The 16,911-nt window shown below is 46.1% G+C and overlaps 1 protein-coding gene across 2 annotated transcripts in view; it reads right to left on the bottom strand.

Moving 5' to 3' along the window:
• SEMA5A (semaphorin 5A) overlaps positions 1–16,911 on the bottom strand; it is a 380,052-nt gene that overhangs the window by 46,893 nt on the left and 316,248 nt on the right. For both annotated transcript variants that reach the window (XM_007520548.3, XM_060191157.1), the window contains 2 exons: positions 15,051–15,194; positions 5,117–5,264 (listed from right to left, as the gene is read on the bottom strand). In XM_007520548.3, coding sequence (XP_007520610.1) covers positions 5,117–5,264; positions 15,051–15,194 — 292 coding nt within the window. The remainder of the gene's footprint in view (positions 1–5,116; positions 5,265–15,050; positions 15,195–16,911) is intronic.

Below are 16,911 nucleotides of genomic sequence, written 5' to 3' on the forward strand. Positions count from 1 at the left end.
AAATAGCAGACGACCTCTTCAATGTGTTCTGGGAACTCCCCTCCCCAGAGCCCTGCCTCACTAGGGAAAGACAGAGACAGGCTGGGGGTGTGGATCCACCTGCCAACACCCATGTCCAGTGGAGAAGCAATGACAGAAGCCAGACCTTCCACCTTCTGCTCCCCATAATGACCCTGGGTCCATATTCCCAGAGGGATAAAGAATAGGAAAGCTATCCGGGGAGGGTATGGGATACCGAGATCTGGTGGTGGAAATTGTGTGAAGTTGTACCCCTCTTATCCTATGGTTTTGTCAGTGTTTCCTTTTTATAAATAAAAATTAAAAAAAAAAGATTCTTAAATGCATGTTCAGCTAGTGATTCAATATAGACACTGAGTTTCAGCATATGAACTTTCAGGCATTGTAGTATCAGACACTGAACAGTCTTTTTGCTTCCCCTCCAGGGTTATCACTGGGGCTTGTTGTTGGCACTATGAATCCACTGCTCCTGGCGGCCATTTTTTCCACTCTATGTCATAGGACAGACAGAAATTGATAAAATGGGGAGAGTGAGAGAGGGAGAAAGAAAGATAGACACCTGCTGTACTGTTTGTAAAACATCCTACTTGCAGGTGGGGAGCCAGGGGCTTGAACCTGGATCCTACTGGTCCTTGCATTTTGTACTATGTGCACTTAACTGGGTGCAGCACTGCTGGGCCCCCTCAAGAGTCTTTATCACAAAGTTGATCAGTAAACTGCACAGAAAACAGCTGCTCCTGTTTCTCAACAAATACCCTTGTAATTAACATAAGGTGGCTGTAATGTATTGGAATTGTAGGCACAAATAAGCCTGACCTTTTTGCAAAGCCATAGAAATGAGTACACAGGACACTCCAAACACCATAAATAAAACTTATTATTATTATTATTTTTTGAAGTATTCCAGATCTTCATACTAACTGCAGTTTCCAGAGGTTGCAGATGATCATTTCTATGTTCTGGAGACAGACTTTGGGAGGATTCATTCCTACATCCGTCATTTTTCTTTGCCCTCCACTGGAGTCATGCATCCTTCTTAAACTTGATTGCAGAACTTCCAGGGCTCAATTTCAGAAAACAAACATGTCTGTGGCCATTCACGGAACCACCTGATTTTGGGAAGCTGTATTCCCTTTTTTCCACATACTCTTCACAAAAGGTGGCATCTTTACTTTGAAGCTCTATCCTGTCTGCACACTCTCCACTGAGATATTTCATAACAAAAGCAAGCTTGTTTTGCTTCCCTGGGCTTATGAAGATGGAATATCAAGTTTCAGCAAGAGAGATGCATTATTCTTTTTTGCAGAAGAAGGTGGGGAAATAGAAGTGAATGCATTTTGCAAGAGCGTTGTAAACAGAAGAGGTCATGCTGAGACTTTCAGGAAGGCTAGGACTGTTTGTCAAGTGTCTTCTGTCTTGGACCACACGATCCTTTCACATTATCTCTAAGGAGACAATGACTAGGAGAGATGCCTGACTTGGAATATCAGTGGTGAAGTGGTATCTGAGTCCATCTTCATCATCCACTCACTTCGCTTTGGGCACTTGGGTTGCTTCCAAATCATAAAGGTTGTTAATGGTGCTGCACTGAACATGCGTGTGAGTAGTTTTTCATCATCATCATTATTACTGTTTTTTTTTAAATTATTACTCCATTTAGCTGTGAGAGTCTGAGACATTAGTTTTTAATCTCACAGCAACTTTCTCAGAATTTTCTGAGAAATGTCCCAGCCAGTTTCCCAGGCCTTCTGAAGAGAAGACTTGGATCTGGGCTTTCACTGTAAGAGTTGTAAAGAGAGAATTGGACTTTACTCTCTCTGGGTTCCAATTTCTTCATTTGGGAGATCAAGAATACACGAGAGGCTCTCTGCTACCCCCTCCCCAAACTCTACTGTGCTACACAAAAGTGAAGCATTTTTTTTTTCAGATGACTTCCGCACATCACAACCTTGTTGAACTTGCAATTGGCAGACTTCACTCTGAGCTAAATTAATCCACAGTGCCATTATTTGCCACAAATGGTTTTTCTGTGCCTTGCATCAACTCTGATTAACCTTTCCCTGATCCCTTGACAGCTTGCATTGATTTTAATGTCTTTCTTCCTAACCTTCCAGGACCCTTTGTGCTCTTATTCTTCCCTATCGAGGAAATAAACAGCATCCTGTGGATACTTCCCATTCCAGCTTTCACACAACTCTTTGACACTCAATTTAATAGTTCACTCACATATATCACAGGCTGATTTTTGGAATTATCTTTTGCTTTATCAAATGTTGTCTTTAGCTAGGCTCTTCCACACAGCTGCTTATGCTTGTGAGGAAAGCTTGAGTGACATCGACTTGAGAGGCAATTCTACTTACAAAACCTAACATCTTTCTCTGTCCCTTCCTTTCTTCCTTTCTAGGCAATTCTACTTACAAAACCTAACATCTTTCTCCTTCCTTCCTTCCTTCCTTCCTTCCTTCCTTCCTTCCTTCCTTCCTTCCTTCCTTCTTTCCTTCCTTCCTTCCTTCTTAAGGTGCTGTCATTTTATGACAAAATATAGACTTCCCATTTGTCTTCTGAATCTATCATCTACTAATTACCACGTTCATAATAATCTCCTACTGACAGCTTCAAGCTTGGTTGGTTGAAAGTGTCTGCCCATAATATTAAGAACTTTGAGACTCTGATGGACATATAAAGACGATGCTGCCTATATATCACAGCTTTGAGAAAAGACAAAATCTTGCCTTTTGATACAACGTGGATGGGGCTGCGGGGCTCCTGTCATGTGAAGTCAAGGCAGAAGGAGAAAGACAAATGTCAGATGATTGGATGCATGAGAGAAGTTCAGGAAACATGCCAGTGACACATGAATGGACAGGGACAGGACTGTCAGGAGTATCTCCAGTGACAGGAGACGGGATGGCCCTTTCTTGGTGGGAGAGAACTTTAGCATATATGTTGGGGTATGAAATTGGACTGTGAAGTAACAATATCTCACAAAATTGTATTCACAACTGTATGCACAAAAATGTATTCAAAGAAAATCCAGGGTGCTCAGGGTGAAAGAAGAGTGACGGTCATTCACAGTCTCTTTCTCTGAGAGATACTTTTAACATATTTAAACATGCTTTGCACTAAATAAGAGCAAAGTTGTTCTTTAAAAAAAAAAATCACCCATCACTTAACACAGAGCACAAAAGAATTACATAAATTAAATTTCACTTAGGCCCAGAGAATCTGTTCACAAAGGCTGGGCCCCGTCACTGCTAGGATTGTCAGATGCATTTATTGTCCGCAAGTTGAGTTTTTATCTTCAAGAGGAGAGAATAATGAAAACAGCTTAGCAGGGCTTTGACTGCTATAAACATGACCTATTTTAACGGCTGTTGGTACTTGGCATGACATACACTAGGTGCTCAATAAAACATTATGGCTCCACTAAGTAACAGGACTTCTTTCACCAAATGTCTCAACAGGACTTCCTGTGTGCTTAGCCACCTTCCATTTGAAACAATGCACTGAGTTAGGATTTGCAAGTCCTGATGGGGTAACTAAGAACTGGTTACCAGATCTTATCGTGAAAGACTGAAAATAAGTCACAAATGTGCCTGAGACAACTGACCCAAAGTGCCTAATCTAAATTATTCAGTTAATTATGTTAAACCAAATCAAATACTCTTAACATGTTTCCTTAATATGGTACTGGGGAAAGAACCAAAGACCCCACATACATGACAGTTTATACAATCTCTGGTTGGTTGTTGTTGTTGGATAGGACAGAGAGAAATGGAGAGAGGAGGGGAAGACAGAGAGGGGGAGAAAAAGACAGACACCTGCAGACTTGCTTCACTGCTTGTGAAGCGACCTCCCTGCAGATGGGGAGCCGGGGGCTCGAACCAGGATCCTTATGCCAGTCCTTGTGCTTTCTACCATGTACCCTCAGCCTTTATTTTATTTTTTAAATTAATTTATAAAATGGGAACACTGACAAGACCATAGGGTGAGAGGGGTACAGTTCCACACATTGCCTACCCCCAGAGCTCCCTCTCCCATCCCCTTGAATTGGTTTTTATTCCCACTGCTCTGACAACAGTGAGCTCTGACAATAGCTTGGAAATATCCCTCAGTTCTCAGCATCCGGGTTTCTGGTCCTGTTCCAAACCTCAGTGTGAGCTCAGTATGGAGACTGTAACCTGTTTCACCAAATCCAATATGGAGACTTGAGCTCAGCAAACTAGAAACGGGAACTGAAAACCTCCAGGATCATGTGTGGACACTGGATTCAAAAAGTGTATAGACTGATCTGAGTTTCCAGTATTCACCCCCTACCCCAATATTTTCTTGCAGCAGGAAAAATTACCTGCTCAACACTATCAAGTGAGTGCAGGGGACCGACAGCCTAGAGAGGTTGTGCTAAAAGCCTTTACCATGCAGGAGTCTCCAGTGCCCAGGGAGAATGTGAGGGGAGAGGACACCAGCTGAATGTCTGCAGGGCACTATGCTTTCAGTGAAATGACACTCACGTTTATAAAGGGCTTTGGAGTTGCAGGACATGCAGTGTTTGCTGAGCCTGCAGTGTGTGCCGAGTCTGCAGTGTTTGCCGAGTCTACAGTGTTTGCTGAGTCTACAGTGTTTGCTAAGCCTGCAATGTTTGCTCATCCTGCAATGTTTGCTGAGTCTGCAGTGTTTGCAGAGACTGCAGTGTTTGCTGAGTTTGCAGTGTTTGCAGAGACTGCAGTGTTTGCTGAGTCTGCAGTGTTTGCTGAGCCTGCAGTGTTTGCTGAGCCTGCAGTGTTTATAGAGCCTGCAGTGTTTGCAGACCATGCAGTGTTTGCTGAGCCTGCAGTGTTTGCAGAGTATGCAGTGTTTGCTGAGCCTACAGTGTTTGCTGAGTCTGCAGTGCTTGCTCATCCTGCAGTGTTTGCCGAGCCTGCAGTGATTACAGAACTTGCAGTGTCTGTAGAGCATCTAGTATCTGCAGCCATGCAGTGTTTGCATTGCATATAGCTTTTCAGAGCACCTAAAGTTTGCGGTGTGTAAGAGTGTGCACAGAGGGTTCAATGGATGCCTGAGGTCTCAGTGGACCAGGGCAGCAGGAGGGGCTACTCACCACGTTGCAGCCCACACAGTCAGGCCCATTCTCACAGGTTCTGCGGCGCGCTTGAACGCCACCTCCACACTGGGCTGTGCACCGTTCCCAGGGCCCCCAGCCTGTCCAGAACATGTGTGGGGGGCACAGCAAGTGCTCGTTGCAGTACCTGTGGTGGGAAGACCAAAAAGGAAACCGGTGAGAGGTGCTGCGCCAAGCCAGGAGCCCGCCTCTCGCTCTCCAGCTGCACACCAGATGCTGGACACCCGGGCATGCTCTGGTGGTGGTGTGTGGCGTGGTGGCACAGGGAAGGTGGCAGATGTGGCACTGGCCATGCTGTGGGGGTACAGACAATGGGACGCAGTGAAGAAGATGCTCAACTCACAATGCGGGATGGAGCTTCCTGTGCAGGCAGTCAAGAGAGAAACAAACAAAACAAGACCCTTCAAATAGGCGCGTAGAAACCAGGGCCCACAAACAGCATCACAAGATAATATCGGGGATGAGTACAGAGGCAGAGAAAGTGTCTTTGGAATTCATTTCTCGCCCTGCAGTCCCACAGGGCCTCTAATCCTGGTGACGTAAACTTTAGAGATGTTGACTTTTAGGCAGCTTTTTCCTTCCTATTTTATTAGATAGATCAGAGAGACTTTGAGAGGAGGAGACAGGGAGGGTGAGAACAGAGACACCTGCAGACCAGCTCCACTGCTTATGAAGCTTCCCCCCTACAGGTAGGAAGTGGGGGCTTGAACCCAGGTCTGTATGTGCACTACAGCCTGGCCTGAGGTGTTAATTTGTTTTTTTTTTGCCTCCAGGGTTATTGCTGGGCTCAGTGCCTGTACCATGAATCCATTGCTCCTGGAGGCCATTTTTCCCCCTTTTGTTTTTTGTTGCCCTTGTTATTGTAGCCTTGTTGTGGTTATTATTGTTGTTGTTGATGTTGTTCATTGGTGGACAGGACAGAGAGAAATGGAGAGAGGAGGGGAAGACAGAGAGGGGGAGACCTGCTTCACTGGTGTTAATTTTTGACTAGCCTACACGCGTCATGCCAGAAGCCGCTGAGGTCCCTATAGATTATACTTGCACCTAACCCTAACCTCTCACTTTAAGGGATGACCATTTACTCCCAAACTATGGAATCATTATGCTAAATGCTAGTACTACATTTCAGTGATTGCGTATATTTCTAGACATCTAGAAAGGTATTTCCAATTTCCAGCCAAACACACAAGCCCTCTGTTAGCCTCAGACAAGTCCATTTGTTCTGCTATATTTATTATTGAAAGTGGAATGAAGTGAATTGCAGGGGAGAAATAAAACAAACAATTAACATCAAGGGTCAGCAGGTCCTGGGGTTCACAGGGAGGAGAGGCTACTTAGAAAGCGGAGCAATTCAGTGAGACACACTCGGTAATTTGAAGCACAGTTTGAGTTCCTCAGCCCATCAACAGAGCACAGCTTGATCCTCTAGAGAACATTAAGGTACAAGATGTCTCCAGGCTTCTCTGTCTACACCCCAGCCCACCTGCCCCAGAAACAGGAGCAGAAATCAGAGCCTGCTCGGCAAGGAGTCAGCCTCGTTTAAGCCACCACCAGTCAGGAAAATCATCAACATGCAGGACACAGTGCAAAGGGCACTGGGAAGTGTGAGACCCTGTGGTGGATGCCCACAGCCTGAAATATACTCAGGGACATGGACACCCACCAGCAGGGATGGGTGGGACAGGAAGTACTAGCATTCTTTTGTGAATTCTTACTGCCTCCAGGGTTGTCCAGGGCTTGGTGTTGGCACTATAAACTCACCACTACCAGTGGCCATTTTTCCTCCCCCCCACATTTTTATTGATAGCTCAGAGATTGAGAAAATAGAGGGAGACAGAGAGTAGGAGAGACACCGGCAGAGTTGCTTCACTGCTCATGGAGCTTGCCCCCTGCGGGTAGGGAGTGGGGGCTCAAACTCAGATTCTTGTGTTAATATGTGCACTTGACCAAGCATCACCACCCAACCCCCCATGTCTTTATTAAACACTTTATTGGGGGATCATTTCTGTTGTTGTCACATGTGTACAGAGTTCTACCTTTCCAAGAAAAGTGTCAGCACACCACAGTCTCCAACAACTTGCCAGAAACTATGAGAGAGAGAGAGAGAGAGAGAGAGAGAGAGAGAGAGGGAGAGGGAGAGGGAGAGGAAGGAGGACTATGTGGTGTTCACCTGATTGAATACATGTTAGTCTGCAGAAGGATACAGGTTCAATTCCCTGGTCCTTGTCTACAGGGAGGAAGATTCACTAACAGTGAAGCAGGGTTCCCTCCTTCTCTCTGTGTCTGCCTCTCTCTCTCTCTCCCCCTCTATTTCTGTTACTTTTACACTATATCAAAACTTTTTGTCCAGATGGAATGGTGAAGTCATGTAGGCACCTAGCTCCAGTGATAAACTTGTGAAGAGAGGAAGAGAAGGAAAGAGAGAGAGAGAGAGAGAGAGAGAGAGAGGGAGGAGAGCAAGAGGAAGAGAAGGAGAAAGAAAGAGAGGAGAGGGAGAGAAGGAGAAAGAAAGAGATGGAGAGGGGGGAGAGGGAGAGAAAGAGAAGGAGAGAGGGAGAAAGAGGAGAGAGAGGAGAAAGAGGGAAGGGGGGAATTTAGAGAGAAAAAGGGGGAGTGGGAGAGGGAAAGTCAGCAAAGCATCTGAACTCCATCCATGCGGTGGGGGGTTGACTTGGATCTGGGTCACACACCAGGTAAAGCAGGGCCCCCTTTCACACGACCTATTTCGCTGCCTCCCAACCCTTGTCACCCAGCTGGCTGAATAAGCGTCACCCTAAACTTTTACACCCTGCGTTTCCTCTTCTGACTTTTCTCACTTGACACGCTGCACTGCGTTCACTGGAAGTTGCCATAAGAAGATCTGGCCATTTCTGATAGCTGATGAGTATTCTGTTGTGTACGTCACTACAACTCCCTTAGCCATGCATTTGTCCTTGGACCATTTGGGTTGACAACGCGTGATCTGAATGAACAGTTGGTTTCCAGAAACATACTTCTCTGACAGAACAAGCTAGTAAGAGTCAACTACTTCCCCATCAAAGCAGGGCACACCTGGAAGCAAGTGAGGGCTTCAGGAATGGTTAGAGATGAAAGGCACCCAGGAAGAACAAGATGGAGGAGCAGAGAGAGGGAGGGATCTGGAAGTTTGGTGGGAAGTCTGGAAAAGAACGGGACTTCGAACTGGGAAGAGAGGCATTCAAAAGCTGACTGAGAGAAATCGAACAGAAAAACATGACCAGAAGCGGAGGCTGAACTTTATTTAAAAATTGAGAGAGTATGAGAGAGTCCTAGAAACCAGGGAGCAAAAGGAGAGTTAGAGACTTAATATGAGCATGGAGTGGTTTGAGGTCTGAGCCACTCTTTATGCCGGAAGTGTGGGGTCCAGGCCTCCCAAGACAGACAAGGCCATCACCAGACAGAGAGGATGGGATGGATATCAGTCAGAAGAAGCCACCAAGCGAAGGGACAGAGAGCCCAAGCTGGACCAGCATGTGATGTTGATGGGAAGAGATGAAGAAGGTCTAGTCCAGGGTTTATGAGGTAGGAAGTGGGGCATGGCAACCATCTGTGTCTCGGGCAGCCAAAGGTCAGGCTTTTCATCTGAGAGAAAGGCACAGTTCCTTCCAAGAAGACAGAACAGCATGGAAGGAAACCACAGCTCTGTGAATAGTGTGCCTGCTTGGTCATGTGAGCATCTCAGCTGGAGCCTGCCTTCCAATCCACTGGAGGAAGCTTTGGCTCTGCTCTCTCCTTCTCTCTCTCTCACTCTCTGAGAAACATGGCTGGGCATGAACAGTGTTATCCCTATAATGACAACGATGAATAACAACACAAAGAAAGACATTTCCACAGAGAGAAAGACCAACCAGTGTCTCTAATTAATTTAAAAATAATTTTATATTTATTTATTTTCCCTTTTGTTGCCCTTGTTGTTTTTTATTGTTGTTGTTATTAATGTCCTGGTTGTTGGTTAGGACAGAGAGAAATGGAGAGAGAAGGGGAAGACAGAGAGGGAGAGAGAAAGATAGACACCTGCAGACCTGCTCCACCACTTGTGAAGCGACTCCCCTGCAGGTGGGGATGCTTACATCGGTCCTTGTGCTTCGTGCCACGTGCGCTTAACCCGCTGAGCTACGGTCCGACTTCCCAGTATTTCCAATTTCACACATGAATGAGTTACCGGTGGAACTGAATGGTTATCACACTTCCTTTCTATTTTGCCCTACTGATGTCTCACACACGCACAATTTCACTGTTCGCTGGCCAATTTATTTACTTTGGGGGGGGGGCGTGGGCAGAGGCACACGTGGTTAAGTGCACTTGTTACCATGGGCAAGGTCCCTCGTTCAAGCCTTCGGTTTTCACTGGCAGGAGGAAAGCTTCATGAGTGGTGAAACAATGTTACAGGTCTCTCTCTCCCTATCCCCATTTCCTCTAAAATTTGTGGTTCTATTAAACAAAATAAAGTTAAAAAACTAAACATTTTTATTGTCCTTATTTACTTATTGGATAGACATCCAGAAATCAAGAAGGAAGGAATGATAGAGAGGCAGAGAGACACCTGCAGCCCTGCTTCACCGCTCCTGAAGCTTCCTCTCTGCAGGTGGGGACTGGGTTCCTTTTGCATTGTAACATGTGCACTCAACTAGGTGAACACCACCCAGCCCCTAAATACAGATATATAATTCATAGAGAAAAACAGAGAGGGGACGAGATACCACAGAACTGGAGCAGCCCCTGCTGTCTGGCATTCCCACATGCTGTCAGGAGTAGAACGTGAGCTATGTGCTTGTCAAGGCACATGGCTACTCAGTGAGAGGGCTTCCGGCCCTTTTGTTAAACTCTGGAGACAGAAGGGACACCATCCTGCCCCTACTATGGAATCACACAGCACCTGCCAGTTACCCACATTCAGAATGACGAGAAAGGAGAGGCTGCGTTCTGCACTCAACAGCGCCACCTGCAGAGCACAGAAGCCAGACAGAACAGAGGCTCCAGGAGTCCAGGAATGTGGACAACGTCTGGGCACATGTGAAACTGCGGAGTTATAACAAGCCCCACATCCGGCGCAAACCCGGCAATGATTAACATATGGGTCGGACAGAGATAGTGCCAAGAGGAAATTGCCTTTTTGTTTGTGAAACGCATTTAGAAGCCAGTCAGGAGGTTTCAGAATAGCACAGCTCCTCACAGGAGCTTTGTGCCCCAGAGAGGCAGATGGGAGAAGGCCCCTCCTGTGTGAAAGCTGATTCACTAACATTTCAAAAGAGTGGGGGAGGCCCCAGGTTCCAAGTTTAGTTTTCCCACAGACAATAGAAACAAAACCACGGATGGAACTGGAGGTGAGGCTGCTTGGTGAAGCAAGTAAAGAGGTGAAGAGCAGCTACGGGCTTCTTTCACTCACGTGTGGAATCTGGAGAACTGAAACATGGAACTTGTCAAACAAGGGAATAAACTGTCTCCATATGTATGTTTTAAAGTATAGCAGATACTTTTTTTTTAATCTTCCTACTTTAGGAGAAAAAAAAAATCACATCCTTATTCCAAAACTTTTTGTCTCAATAAATCTCTCATTGAATTACTCCACTTCTAGAGTTTGGCCTCAAATAAAATGCTGTTATAAATGGAATTTTTGCAGGACTTCAGAGACTTTGGGGAGAATCGATTTGTTCAGCTGTGGTCACTCAAGAGTTCTTTAGAGTTGACACTGTTTAAGTAAGTATGAAATGAAACCAGGATGGCATTCCTTCATCACTTGTGGTGTGTGTGTGTGTGTGTGTGTGTGTGTGTGTTAGACATCCTGTATAATGTGGCAAAGAAGTCTAAGAACCTGGGGTTGGGTGGTAGCACAGCGGGTTAAGTGCACATGGTGCAAAGCTCAAGGAACGGCGTAAGGATCCTGGTTTGAGCCCCCAGCTCCCCACCTTAGGGGAGTCAATTCACAAGCAGGTCTGCAGGTGACTTTCTCTCCCCCTCTGTCTTCCCCTCCTCTCTCCACTTCTCTCTGTCCTACTGAACAACAACAATATCAATAACAACAACAATAATACAACCAGGGCAACAAAAGGGAGTAAATAAATATTTTAAAAAGGAATTCTAAGAACCCTTTGCTTGTAAAGGGCGGGGGAGAAAGCTTCCCATACATGTATTTAAACTTCTTTGTTGACCCTTCTGAAAGACAAATGAATAGGGAGGATTTGGTTCTATAGTGATCTTATGCAGTTCCTAACCTTATTTATCAATTATTGGATAGAGGCAGAGAGAAACTGAGAGAAGAGGGGAACACAAAGAAGGAGAGAAACAGAGAGATACCAGCAGACCTGCTTCACCGCTCATAAAGCTTCCCTGCTGCAGGGTAGGGACCAGAGTCTTGAACCTAGTTCCTTGAGCACTGTAGGGTGTGCACTTAACCAGTTGTGCCACAATCTGGCCTCTGCCATTCCTTTTCTTTCTTTTTTTTCTTTACCAGAGCACTGCTCAGCTCTGGCTTATGGTGGTGCGGGGGGTGGGGGGATTGAACCTGGGACTTTGGAACCTCAGGCACGAGAGTCTCTTTGCATAACCATTATGCTATCTACCCTCTGCCTGCAGCTCCTTTTCTTATTAACTATTAATTTATTTCTTAAATCCACATTTTTAAATACCAAAGCACTGCTCAGCTCTGGCTTCTTTTTAATTTTTTTAATTATCTTTATTTATTTATTGGATATAGACAACCAGAAATAGAGAGGGAAGGGGGAAACAGTAAGGGAGAGAGACAGAGAGACACCTGCAGCACTGCTTCACCACTTGCAAAGCTTTCCCCCTGTAGGTGGGGGCCGGGTGGCTGGAAACAGGGTCTTTGTGCACTGTAACATGTGCGCTCAACCAGGTGTGCCACTACCTGGCCCCCAAATCCATATTTTTCTCGTGAACTAAATAATCACCAGCCCACACGAATATTTCTTAAGTAAAAAGTGGGGTGATGGTGGACACCTGTGAGGTCATATTATCCCAAACATGTTTGCCACTCTGATCTTTTTCCCAGTATGTGACTTTGTGCATAGCTATAAATGGTCTAAGAACATATATCTAGGTGGCCCAGAGGTAAGGATCCCCATCCCTCCTATGCGCTTAGTCTGGAAAGGGGTCCCGAGACTTTGCCCAATTTGCAGCACATGATAACCTCCAACCAATTTAAAACTGTACAAGGCTTGGAAGTAGCAGGAACCGAGCCTCTCCTAATTGGCTTCCCCACTTATCAACTGGTGTCAGGTCAAAAATGGCAGAATCACTGGCTCAGGGAACAACTTCAAAAGTGGCAAACCCTGCTTCATAAAAAAGAAAAAAAAGAATCACCCTCCATCTCCCTCACAGTCAAAAGAAAGAGTATCTAGTTGGTTACCTAGAATCAAGGTGAAGAAAGAGAAGAGTCTCCCTGGTTGTTCTGAGGTAGAAATATCTACGAGGAAACTACCACGTAGTGAAGCCACTGGTTTGGGCAGCAAAGTTAATAAATAGTCACACAGCAGATAACTACGCTGTTGTGAGAGGTCCCACTGAACTCTGATTAAGGGGAACCAGACTTAAATCGAATGCTATTGAATGCTATCCTGATTCTGAAGATCAATGCAGTCGGTGGATGTCAGAGTGACAGAATAAAAATCAAAGTGGTGTGAAGTGCACCTACTTGGACATTCTCCTGACAATCTCTGAACGTTAAATAGATTCACCTACGAAGAAGGGGTGAGTCAGCCCAGTACAGCTGTCCCTTTGAGGAGGCCAAAGCCAAAGGTCTAATTCCACCAAAAGTAACACCTCGCTGAATCAAAGCCTGAACAGAAATGTCTCCAAGATGTGCTGAAAGCTTAAAAGAAAAAAAAGATCCTGTGGCTGCCTGAGGGTGTGGAGTTAGAAGTGTGTGGAGACCGGGCAGTGGCACACATGCCACAGTGTGCAAGGACCTGGGTTCGAGCCCCTGCAGGAAGGAAGTTTCATAAGCACTGAAGCAGTGTCGCTGCTGTTGCTCTCAGTCCTTTTTATTATTATTATTATTATTATTATTATTATTATTATTATTATTCTATTTTATTAGCAATGTGATTGTGATTCATAGGCCTGCAATGTAATAGAAGTGTAATTCCACAACACTTCCACCACCAAAGGTCTGTGTCCATCCCTTCTTCAGCAGGCACCCCCCCATAGTTCTCCCAAGGTCAACTTGTGTTTCAGTTCTCTATAATCCATGTCAAACAAAAGCATCCCTTACATGTTCTTAACTTGTTTACTTTAGTGAACAAAAACAAAGACCAGTCCCATTTGTTTTGTCCCAAAGGACACAATAGTCTTTTGTCGGGCCTTAAAGCCAGCTCCCTCCTGCTCTGCTCCTCGCTCCATTGCTTGATGCTGTGGTCTATTTACATAATCATTGTTTTGCCTGAGACCCGCCCTGCCTGCAGGGTATTGGTTAATCCCACTGGTTAGAACCTTCGCAACAGCTGCTATGGAAGCTTTCTACCTTCCCGCTCTTTTCCTTTCTCAACCCCCCTCCTAGCCATTTCCTTTTCCGATTTGTCACTTCCAGTTTCTAAGATATAAAAAGCATTGTCTCTGATCAATAAAGGCATTGCATTGCATTCCCGCTCCGCCACAAGTTCCTGGTCTCTCTCTCTCCAGTGAAGCTACCCCGGCAGTCTTTTTAACTCCTGAGTAATATTCCATTGAGTATGGATTTATTTTCTGTATTTATAAGACTCAAGTGAGTTATTTTTATGCCATTGGCGAAGGCTCACACCCCCCACAACTTTAAGTATTCCTCATAGGGTATTTTTTCCCCGATATTTTAAACTTTTAATCAGGAAAAGGAAAGAGCACACACTAGAGAAGCCTGTAGGCCATTTGGACAAAGATAGCTGATCCCAAGAAGCTGATGCCCAATTTTATTCAATCCTAAGGCCCCACCCTCACTTCCTTTCTAAGCCACTCATACACCTGGTGCAACTCCAAGTGCTCTTCCTTCCTATTTTCCCCTCCAAGGTAAAGGAGGCAGGGCTTGAATTCCTCCAGTGTTCTTCATATTCTCTGCCCTCTCAGTGATGGGGAAAAAAAAAGTTACTCATCACAAAAGTTTGAGTCCTGGTGGATCTAGGGTTCAGAGCCTTCTGATAATCTTCCCCCTAACATTTCCCCCATTGAGAGTATGGACCAAAATTGTTTTGGGGTTCTCCCTATCTCCTTTTTTCCTCTTGATTTCATTCTGTCATTAGCCAATAAATAAACAAAAAGAAATGTGGAAATCCTGACTTCCCTGGGCAGATGACCTCACCAAAGTGTCCTAGAAACTCCCCTCCCCAGAACCCTGCCCCACTAGGGAAAGACAGAAACAGGCTGGGGGTGTGGATCCACCTGCCAACACCCACATCCAACCGAGAAGCAATGACAGAAGCCAGAACTCCCACCTTCTGCATCCCATATATATATTTTGTCCATACTCCCAGAGGAGTAAATGATAGGGGAAGTACACCAGAGGGCTCTGCACCCCCATTCCATCAGGAACCAAAGCATTTCCCTCCAGGAGTCTTGTTTTTATTTTATTTTATTCATTTGGAATCTTGTTTTTATCCCATCATTGACTTTCCCTCACCTGGCCAGTGCCGTGTGGACCTAGAATCATCGTGGGCTCTGCCTCACCTGTAGGTCTGGGGCTGTTCCTGTGGAACCGAGACAGGAAGGCCCCTCCTCCACCTGGTCCCCAGGTGCTCAGCCCAGAGGGGGCTGCCGCCCCTGGGTCCCACCTGTGGACCTACTGCTCAGCTCAGCTCAGCTCACTCTGCAGGGGCCAGGGGCGCTGTCAACAGGAGGCTCTGGGGGCAGATCTGAGTATTTTAGGAAAAGGGACAGCTTTGGTAAGGGGAGAGGCAGGTGGGGCACCCACCTCTCCTCGCGGTTCTGGCCCACACACACGCGGCCGCCATGGCGCGGGGCGGGGTTGCTGCAGGCCCGCTGGCGCACCTGGAAGCCGATGCCGCAGGTGGTGCTGCAGGGAGACCACGAGGTCCAGGGTGTCCAGCCTCCGTTCCTGGGGGAGAAAGCGAGAGAGAGCACTGGGTCAGATGGACTCTGCCCGCAGCGTCCGTGTGCATGCATGCCACACCCCTAATTCACCACACCTTGGGGACTGTGGGTGGTGCACCTGCTTGAAGTTACATAATGCAGAAGGACCCAGTTTCAAGCCCCTGGTCCCCACCTGCGGGGGAGAGGGGACGGGAGCTTCATGAGTGGTGAAGCAGGGCTGCAGGCCTGTGTCTCCCTCCTCTCTCTCACCTCTTTCTCCCCCCTCTTTTAATATTTATTCATTTATTATTGCACAGAGATAAATTGAGAGGGGACAGAAGCTTCATGAGTGGTGAAGCAGGACTGCAGGCCTGTCTCTCCCTCCTTCTCTCTCTCTCACCTCTTTCTCCTCCCTCTCTCTTTTAATATTTATTCATTTATTATTGGATAGAGACAAATTGAGAGGGGAGGGGAGATTCAGAGGCCTTGGAACCAGAGAAGTCAACAGACACAGAGCTGTGATAAACCTGACAGTCCTTTTCCCATCAGTGATATAAAAACACACAAAAGACCAACCCAACCCACCAACCCCAAACAAACAAAAAACAATGCTAGCTGTTTAGCACAGTTCCCAACAATAGCCCCACACTTTATTTCATAAAGATTTTACAGAGTAGCAGCATATGTCAAACTCCCTTTCCACTCTTTTCTTTTCTTTCTTTTTTTTTCTTTTTAAAGAATTTATTTATTTATTCCTGAGAGAGATAGGAGGAGAGAAAGAAACAGACATCACTCTGGAACATGTGCTGCAGGGGATTGAACTCAGGACCTCATGGTTAAGAATCCAATGCTTTATCCACTGCGCCACCTCCCGGACCACTCCTTTTTTTTTCTTTTTTTTTTTTTATTGTTGTAGTTATTATTGTTGTTGTTATTGATGTCATTCATTGTTGGATAGGACAGGGAGAAATCGAGAGAGGAGGGGGTGGCAGAGAGGGGGAGAGAAAGACAGACACCTGCAGACCTGCTTCACCGCCTGTGAAGCGACTCCCCTGCAGATGGGGAGCCGGGGGCTCAAACCGGGATCCTTACGCCGGTCCTTGTGCTTTGCGCCATGTGCGCTTAACCCGCTGTGCTACCGCCAACTTCCCCCTTTTCTTTTCTTAATGTATTGATTGGGTAGAGACAGAGAGAAATCAAGAAGGAAAGGGGAGACAGAGAGGGAGAGTGATAGTTACAGCCCTGCTTTACCACTTGTGAGGCTTCCCCCCTGCAGCTGGGGACTGGGGGCTTGAACTTGGGTCCTTTTGCATGGTAAGGTAAGTGTTCAGGCACGAGTGCCACCGCTCAGCCCCCACATTCATTTTCTAGGAGGACTGTATGGTGCCTTGTCTTGCTTCTCTGCGCTGAGGAAGTGACTCTTTCAGCCTTAGGGTGTGACTTCGCCAGCCTGGAGGTGCACATGATATCAACACAGACCTGTTTAAGTTTCTCTTCTGCTACTAGACTATATATTTTACTATATATTTTATTGCATAGGACAGGCAGAAATTGAGAGAGGAGGGGGAGACAGAGAGGGAGAGAGACAGAGAGGCACCTGAACACCTGCTTCACCGCCTGTGAAGCTTCCCCACTGCAGGTGGGGACTGGGGGGCTCGAACCCCAATCCATGTACTTAACTGAATGTGCCACTTCTTAGCCCCTAGTTTTCCTCTTGTCAACCGGTCTTGTGATTATTTGGA

Source organism: Erinaceus europaeus, chromosome 5 (assembly GCF_950295315.1).
Source record: "Erinaceus europaeus chromosome 5, mEriEur2.1, whole genome shotgun sequence".
NCBI classification, from domain to species: Eukaryota; Metazoa; Chordata; class Mammalia; order Eulipotyphla; family Erinaceidae; genus Erinaceus; species Erinaceus europaeus.